The sequence below is a fragment of the Trifolium pratense genome, linkage group LG4, assembly GCF_020283565.1.
Source record: "Trifolium pratense cultivar HEN17-A07 linkage group LG4, ARS_RC_1.1, whole genome shotgun sequence".
NCBI lineage: Eukaryota > Viridiplantae > Streptophyta > Magnoliopsida > Fabales > Fabaceae > Trifolium > Trifolium pratense.
Genome location: NC_060062.1, coordinates 43,321,003 through 43,329,734, shown reverse-complemented (window position 1 = coordinate 43,329,734; position 8,732 = coordinate 43,321,003). Strand labels below are relative to the sequence as shown.

Below are 8,732 nucleotides of genomic sequence, written 5' to 3'. Positions count from 1 at the left end.
ACTTTAGAATATGGGAGTTTTTATTTTTCGTGAAGTATTTGTTTAGGACATCATTTTTACTTATCTAATAATCACCTGTAATTGCTTAGACTTACACAACTTAAAATGCGAAAAATTGTGGAATTTTGAGTTCAAACTCCATTCATTATATACAAGTTTGTTTTTTTTTTTTGACGAAATATACAAGTGTTATATAGTTAGAGTTGTCAAAACGGTCTATCTAGCCTTAAACAGGCCGACTCGGATGGACTTTGGATTTTATAGCGCCGGGCCAAAAAGTTCATATTTAAATTTGGACTTTTTCCGGGTTAGGCTAAAAGTCCTGAAAATTCGGGTTTTGGCGGGCTGGCCCATTTTGACAGTTCTAGAGCTGACAAACGGGCTACTTGGCCCTAAATGGACCGACCTGGATGGGCTTCAGGTTTAAAAGGGTCGGGCTAAAAAATCCTATATTTAAATTCGGACTTTCTCGGATCGGGATAAAGAGCCCTATAAAAATTCGATCTAATATTTTCAGGCCCAAGCCCTATATTTATTCGGGATTAACACGCCGGCTATACGATCTAGTCCATTTTGACAACTCTACACGTGGCTACCAAGTACTAACTGAGTTGTAGTTACATAATGATTTATCATTTATCTTGAATTTCATTCTAGATAGACAAATAATTTAATGACAAATTGTAACTTTACTTTCTTTCTTTTTTAGTACAAGAGAGGGGCAAAACCCCTGTAACTTTACTTTTTCTACTCCGCAATTTTGAAATTTAGAATTAGTAAGACTTAAATGCAGTTTTTTATGTGGCCACGATCCCTTATAATTCTTTTTGTGGTATTAATTGTTTGGATGTTTTGTTCTCTGTGTTGCATTTAGGGTTCCTCATCACACTATTGTTTCCTCTTCATTGTTTTTTTTAATGATTTTCCATTTTTTACTGGATCCTTATTCTGGCCCTTTAATTAATGTTTTATTTTTATTATTATCATTTTTTATGAAAAATGAAAATAACATGTCATATTTATGAAATTAAAAACAAAAGAAAAAATGATGTGGTTGCCATGTTAGCATAATCAACATGTCCATGTCATTCAAATTGGAGTTCAACTTAAGTTGAAAATCAAATATCTTAAATTTTACAAATAGAGTTCAACTTAAGTGGAATAAAAATCACGGATTTAATAAAATAGGGAAATCAAAACTGCATTAAAGTCAAATGGTAATTTTGTGAATGAATTATTAATAAGTAAAAGTTTGACTTTATAACTTTAAAATATTATAAAATACCTACTACTTTTACTTTAATTATTTCTTTTCTTCCTTTTTTTCAATTTAAAAATAAAACTATGGAGCATGGTTTTTGACCCTTGATGGTGGCTCTGCAAGTGCACAGAATCGCAACCAAGTAATAAAGTGATAAGTTATCGTTCTCCACAGTGATTGTGCCAAAATTACTAGTTTCGCTTAGGAATTTAGATAGTTTGCATTCGCTTTATTTGTTTAGAGATAGTTGTGCGGGTAAAAGTAAATACCAAGAAAGTAAATGAAAAAGTAAAATGGTGTGTGTGTGTCCGGGCGGAGTGGTTAAGTGTTTTCGAATCCCTCCCTTACTCTTGCTTGGTGGTTAATTTCCTTTGTTCCCCTCTATTAGGATTAGTCTTTATAAAATAGGTTCAGGAGCATTCTTTGCCTATTTCTATTACAAACTGGTTAGAGCCTAGTTTAGGTTGCCTTTACTGCCCACTTCTTCGTAGTCACTTATACTTAGGTATCCTTACCCTTAAGGCTCAATGGTGTTGCAAGTTGTCACGTGTGCCTAAACTAGTCCTCACCCTAACTTCAGGTATAATTTATCGTTCTTGACTTAGCTTTAATCCTACACTAAAACCTCAGATACTGAATTTAATGGTCTCATGGAGAATCCTAGTGTACGTCCTTCAGTAAAGAATCTTATTGGCCTTGGAGTTCATTGACCCTCCTTGCCTCCTCCTTAGAGTTCTCCTAACTCCAGAGTGAATATTGAATATGTTCCAATATTTCTGAATGAATAATATAGTGAAGGAGGAAGGCTCTATTTATATTTTTCAGCTGGGTTTTGGGCTTTTTTGCGGTTCCATCGCACCCATCGTGGCCACGATGGCGTGTAATTTTGTCTCATTGTGGCCACGATGGATCATATCGTGGTACGATGGAAGATCTTCTCCAGATTTTCTGCTTTCTTCAATCGCCTTCGTCGTGCATGGAAAAGATTTGTTGCAGATTTTCTTCAGTTTAAACCGCATTCTCATCGCGCCACGCTGGATCGCATCGTAGGTACGATGGTTGCGCTGTTTATTACGTTTTTGCCCTTTTGCTGCTTTTTCCACTTTTCTTGCTTCTGGACCAAGTAACTTCACTTTTTCAGGTATTTGCTTGCTTTTGGGCTTCAATTGCTATTAAAACTACCCTAAATTACTACTAAAAATATCATATAATTGACTGTCATCAACCCTTGTGTTACCTTTTTTTTACTAAAGGACAACAATATTCATTTAAATTGGTAGAGTACATCAATCGAAACCCTTACATATTCAACTTCGCTAAAAACTAAAAGGGATGAATCTGCAAACAAGCTTACAGCATCCGAGTTAATAGCATAAATAGGCCTAATGTCTACGTATGTGACAAAGCCTACAATTGATATGATAAAATTCAAGTGTCCAGAGTAGTCATACCTCCGGATCTGCAACGTTGACGACGCTAAATTCAATGAATTTGCACTGAATTTGGATTGAAGCAAATCTGAAAATCTGAAAAAACAAACACCGTACTAAGACAGGAAATCAACATTGTATCAAGACGTGACACAAAACAAACAACTCTGCACAAAAACGGGATTAAAACAATACAAGACGAAGGAATCACAATGAAGAAAACTCAAACGAAACATAAAAATGTGTAAAAATAACTTATTTAAATAAAAATAAAAAAAAATATAAAACGATCAATAGGGGTGATTTCGGATCAAAATTAATCCTAAATCACATACATGAATAAGAAGAAAATAAAGAGAAAATAGGGTTTGTGTAGGGTGATGGCAGAGAGAGTTTAGTTGCTCCTTGTGTTACCTGTTATATTATACATTATTAGTGTAAAAATTACAATGACTCAATTCAAATTCAATGAATTCACTTAAAAGGTACTCCACTATTTAAATAGGCATCAGGATTGAAAATAAAATGTTAGTAGTGTTGGCAAACCACAGGTAGCGCTTAAAATCACTTAATATCAATCAACTCAAGTGATTGAATAAGAAGCCATACCTTAATTTGTCACAAGTGGTCTATTCATTAGCATGGTCGAGATTCCCACTCGACATGGAAAAGGAATTCTATCGGGCCTACTGTCTATGGACTTATTGAGAAATTGTGTATCAATTAAAAGTTTTTAACCCTCGATCATCATGGAATACTTTTTGAGGTAAATTAAACTCTAGTAGATATTTCGTACTTTATATTGTGATGACTCAAAAAAAAAAAAGAGATAATTGAGTAAACAAAATTCAAAATAAACTCTAAATATCATGTTATCAATTGAATTCCAAAGAGGAAAAGAGAAAAGAATAACAAAGGATACTAGAATTCTAATATAATGAAATTAGTAAATAATAACTTTTATTTAATATTGTATAAATTCATACGGGTTTCACCAAATATATAAAGAACGCATATAATGCATGCATGTAGTAAGACTCATGAATTTTACTAAAAAAAAGAACATGAATTTTAACCAATAAAGAAAAATGTGTTAGAGATCGAGTGCCTATGCATGTTGATGAAAAATATTTACACGGGTAAAGAATATGACTATTCCGGACACTTGAATCTTGTTATATCAATTGTAGACTTTGTCATATTTGTAGATATTAGGTCGTTTTATGCTATTAATTTGGATGCTGTGAGATTATTCGCAGATTCTTTTTTAGTTTTTAGCGAAATTGAATATGTAATTATTTCGATTGATGTATTCTACCAATTTGAATGAATAAATATTATTGTTTTTAGTAAAAAAAAAACTAGAGTTTATTCTGGAGTTAAATGATAGAGTGCCCAAGTCTCCCTTTTTTTTCTGACAATAAAACATGATTACATTTATAATGAAAAGAAAATACATCCTACTAAACTTAAAATATAAAGGGACCTATAATTTACGAATTTTCTTACAAAGTTATAATTGGTGTGTGAAAGTATATTCTAAATTTAAATCTTTTATATTATAAGCTTGCAATTTTTATTAAAAAATAATACAATTTTGTCTTGACTAGGATTCGAACCCGCAACCCTTCAATGCAAGGCAATATTTCCAACCATTATGGCAAGTATATCAATTGCGATTAAAATTATGTGCAATAATTGATAAGCACCATCAATTTTAAAAGTATATCATATCAAAATTATTGTTGACTATATTATTCATCACGAAATATTTTTATGTCTTTCCTGATCAATGATTTGTTTCTACCGGATCATAAATTTAGAGAATAATTATCATGTGAGATTTGGAAAGTTATTATCACGTGTAATTTGGAAAGTTATTATCAAACTCAATTCTACTAAATCAATTTTTTTTGCAATACAACTAAACACAACCATAGTCATGTCACTAATCACATTCATTATTTTGTTTTTAATATTGTAGATTTAATATTAACCGATGATCAATTGATATAATATGCACTAGCAGACCAATTGTGATTTAAATTATGTCCACAAAGTGTTAAGCTCCATCAACTTTCATAGGAAAGATTTCATACGACAATTAAGCACCATCAATTTTCATTGCACAATTTAAACAATTAAAAACCGATAATCTCTTATATTATAAGCTTGCTAACATAAGCTAACCCTAAACCAAATTTTTTTCCCCTCATTTTCTCTTTCTTTTTATTGCAGCTTTATATTAAAAATATACAGATTTGTCATCGAACCTGCATCTCTTACTTACAATAAAACCTTTCAACCGCTAAAACATGTGCTTCAATTATGAAAGAATTTAGGAATCCTAATATGTTAACCCTGTTTTCAATAAATTTGAACGGCGGAATTAATCACAATTTTTTTTTATTTATGGATGTCTACTTAAGTTTATGTTCTTGATTACATCTTTAATTTTTTTTTTTAACCTTTAATTATCATCAATTTTTTAACCTTTAGTTATCAGCAATTTTATTTTAATAAGTAAACAAAACGATGGGGTTCAAAAATTATTTAAAAAATATATAAAATATAAAATAAGCACATAAACAAATATAGAATAATTAGTCCATGAAATTCCATATACTACTCTTATTGAAAATGCTCTTAGAATTTTTGTATTTTATTTTTTATTGTTACATATTACACCTAATTAGACCCATGCACAGCATGGGTCAAAGTTCTAGTTAATTAAATAAATCTAATCCAAATTAATCCGTCAAAAGATCCCTATAAATATGATGATTTCTCATTGATCTCCACGGTTAAGAAAAAGCAAAATACCGACAATTTGGTCGGTGTAACTGAGGGAGGGGTGAAACAAAAATATTACTACATGAACGAACCCACCAACATGACAAATAGTAGTAACAATATTGTGTGGTCCTTTCAAAATTGATTATTTGATACCACTTTATTTATTATCATACACACATTATGATTCTTCACCTTATCCTACGCACCCTTTCTACTACTATGCTATGTAGAGACAAAAAATTCCACACACTAAAGAAAAAAAGACTTACACACACACACACACACACCACACTTCACCATTCTCATCCTCTAAACTTTGAAACCATAATTCCAAATCCAACCAATATCAACCATGTCATCATCAAGTGGAACAATTTGGAGCTATGAAGAAGAAAAATCATTTGAGAATGCAATAGCCATGCATTGGAATGAAAAAGAAGAAGAAGATTCAAATGAACAATGGGAAAAGATTGCTTCATGTGTCCCTAACAAAACCATGGAAGAAGTGAAACAACATTACCAATTATTGGTAGATGATGTTAGTGCAATTGAGGCAGGTCATGTATCATTTCCAAATTATGCTAATGATTTAGAAACTACTACTAATTCTTCAAATAAAGATTCTTCTAAATCCTCCACAAGTTCATATAAGAGATCATCAAGTTGTAATTTTGGAAGTGGCTTTTCTGGATTAGGACATGACTCTAATCACCATAGTAGTGGTAAAGGTGGATTGTCGAGGTCTTCATCGGAACAAGAAAGACGAAAAGGAATTCCATGGACAGAAGAAGAACATAGGTATTACTTTCGAATTACATTTACAACTCTTCCTTCGTATAATTGTCTATCTCTGCATCGGTCTATCTGACCATCTGTCTATCTATCTGTCACTCTGTGTGTCTTTCGATCTGTCTATTATTCCGTCTTCCTATGTGGACAAATATATTTCAATAGCCATATGAGCTAGCTAGATGTACTTAAATTTCAACAAGGATTCAATTCAATTAAAGGTGATTAATTAACATGGTTAATTAAGTATAATAAGTTTTTTTATTTGTTTTTTTAGGCTATTTTTACTTGGTCTAGACAAATTTGGAAAAGGAGATTGGAGGAGTATATCAAGGAACTTTGTGATATCAAGAACACCAACACAAGTAGCAAGCCACGCACAAAAGTATTTCATAAGGTTGAATTCAATGAATAGAGATAGAAGAAGGTCTAGTATTCATGATATTACTAGTGTTAACAATGGAGATGTAGCTAATAATCATCAAGCACCAATAACAGGTCAACATGGTAACACAATTCCTTCAAATACAATGGGTTTAGGACAATCAATGAAGCATAGAGTTCAACCTCATCATCATCATCATGGTGGTTTAGGAATGTATGGAGCACCAGTTGGACATCCTGTTGTTGCTCCTCCTGCTCATATGACATCTGCAGTTGGAACTCCTGTTATGCTTCCTCATCATCATCCTCATCATCCACCTTATGTTGTACCTCTTGCTTACCCTATGGCACCTCCAACAATGCACCAATAACAACTCTTTCTTTATTTCATTTTTTTTATCGAAATAAAGTTTAGGCGAGTTGGATCTTGAGGGTTCATCAAAGTCAGATAAAGTCTGACGACAGTTGTACTTACATATTATCTATCAACAAAGTCCTCACATCGATAGCAGGATTTGAAATTTTGAACTCAGGTCTTTGTGAAATTTTGTTGAATCATTACCAACTGGACCAACTTATGTTGGCTCAACTCCTCTTTCTTTTATTTGTTGTTAGTTTTAGTGAGGATTTAAAGGAAAATCCTCTTATGTGGAAAGTTAATTAAGTCATAACTCTTATTATGTTAAATTATTATGTTCTAGTTAATTTACTCAAAAGAATTTGAGGAATTGAATAATGGTACTAAGTATAGACTATGTTCTACTTGGTTTAGTAACTTTCTGTATTAGGTCTTGGTGTATCTGTACATAGATATGATATGGTATGATTAAATACCAAGGAATTGAAGCAAAAATGAACTTCTCTTTGTTACCATGAATCCATGAACAGATGCATGCATAATGTGATATGTATTTTTTCTTTTTCTTTAATGGCAGCATGTATCTGAAGTTGTGATAGGTGTCCTGTTATTTATAGAAAGTAAACACTTAAAAACTAATTACTATTGAAAAAGGCATCATTAGATATGTCAGTAACATGAAAATTCTTAACATGATTAGTAGAATCTATTATCATGGTTTTAAAGGCTGTTTTTTTCCTTTCCAAATTTGGCATTTATTATCATAATTTAAGGGCCACTTTTCCAAAAAATCGTACAAAAGTCCATAGATTCATGCATATACACAGATGCAATGTACTCATTATTTATTCATAGTACAAGTTATATAATTTTAAGATGATTATATTGTACATGAATGAAAAGTAAGGTAATAACAAACCGCGCCGCTAATTATTTTTGAATGACAAAATTAATTCACTTAAAATCAATATTCATAGACCTGAAAGACACAACATTACACATAATACACAAATATATTGAATTTATTAGCCATGAAAAAATTGCTTAAAGTAAGTGACATGTCTTCATTGAAAGCAGTCAAATTCAAGTTGAATCTAACGAGATAAGTAGATTTTTGAAGCATGTTAAAGAAATTGGGGACTAGACTACGATTATGTCCCATGTATAACTCTGACTTTAATCTCCATCTTCTGACAATTGCATCTCATGCAAGGAATGTGGTAAGTTATAAATTATTTCAGACAAGATCCATATATAGCTCAACAAAGTTAATTTCTTTCTAAATGTCATGCATGGTGCTTATTAACTATTTGTTTTTTTCCATTCTAACTTCTAATAAGCTGCTTCATATCATAATAGTAGACATAGATGTTTATACCACAATTACTGGAAGCATAAAGCCTTGCAGATTGACAATTGCACTCGACAAAACATCAAAAATTAGTTGAAACTTTCAGGGTGCGTTTGATCTGCTAAAAAATAAGGGATTAAATAATACAACAGGACAATTTTTTGTCCTCTAATCAATTTGCCTCTAAAATACCAAAATAACACTTATTCAATATCTTCTTAACCGTTTGTCATATGTTGTTATGTTTTGCACAGTACTTACCTTTTGCAAAAGGGATCCTCAGGTTTAGCTTCCTAGCCTACTGGGTCATCACAAGTTCACAACTATGGAAGTTCAATTCTTTGTCTATTCATACAAAACTAG

The 8,732-nt window shown here is 31.8% G+C and overlaps 1 protein-coding gene across 1 annotated transcript; it reads left to right on the top strand.

The window, feature by feature from the left end:
• The first annotated feature begins 5,655 nt into the window (after positions 1-5,655).
• LOC123921109 (transcription factor MYBS1-like) lies at positions 5,656-7,537 on the top strand. The gene is made up of 2 exons (XM_045973517.1): positions 5,656-6,285; positions 6,554-7,537. The coding sequence occupies exons 1-2, from the start codon at positions 5,840-5,842 to the stop codon at positions 7,029-7,031; spliced, it is 924 nt and encodes a 307-aa protein (XP_045829473.1). The 5' UTR covers positions 5,656-5,839; the 3' UTR covers positions 7,032-7,537.
• The last annotated feature ends 1,195 nt before the right edge of the window (positions 7,538-8,732 follow it).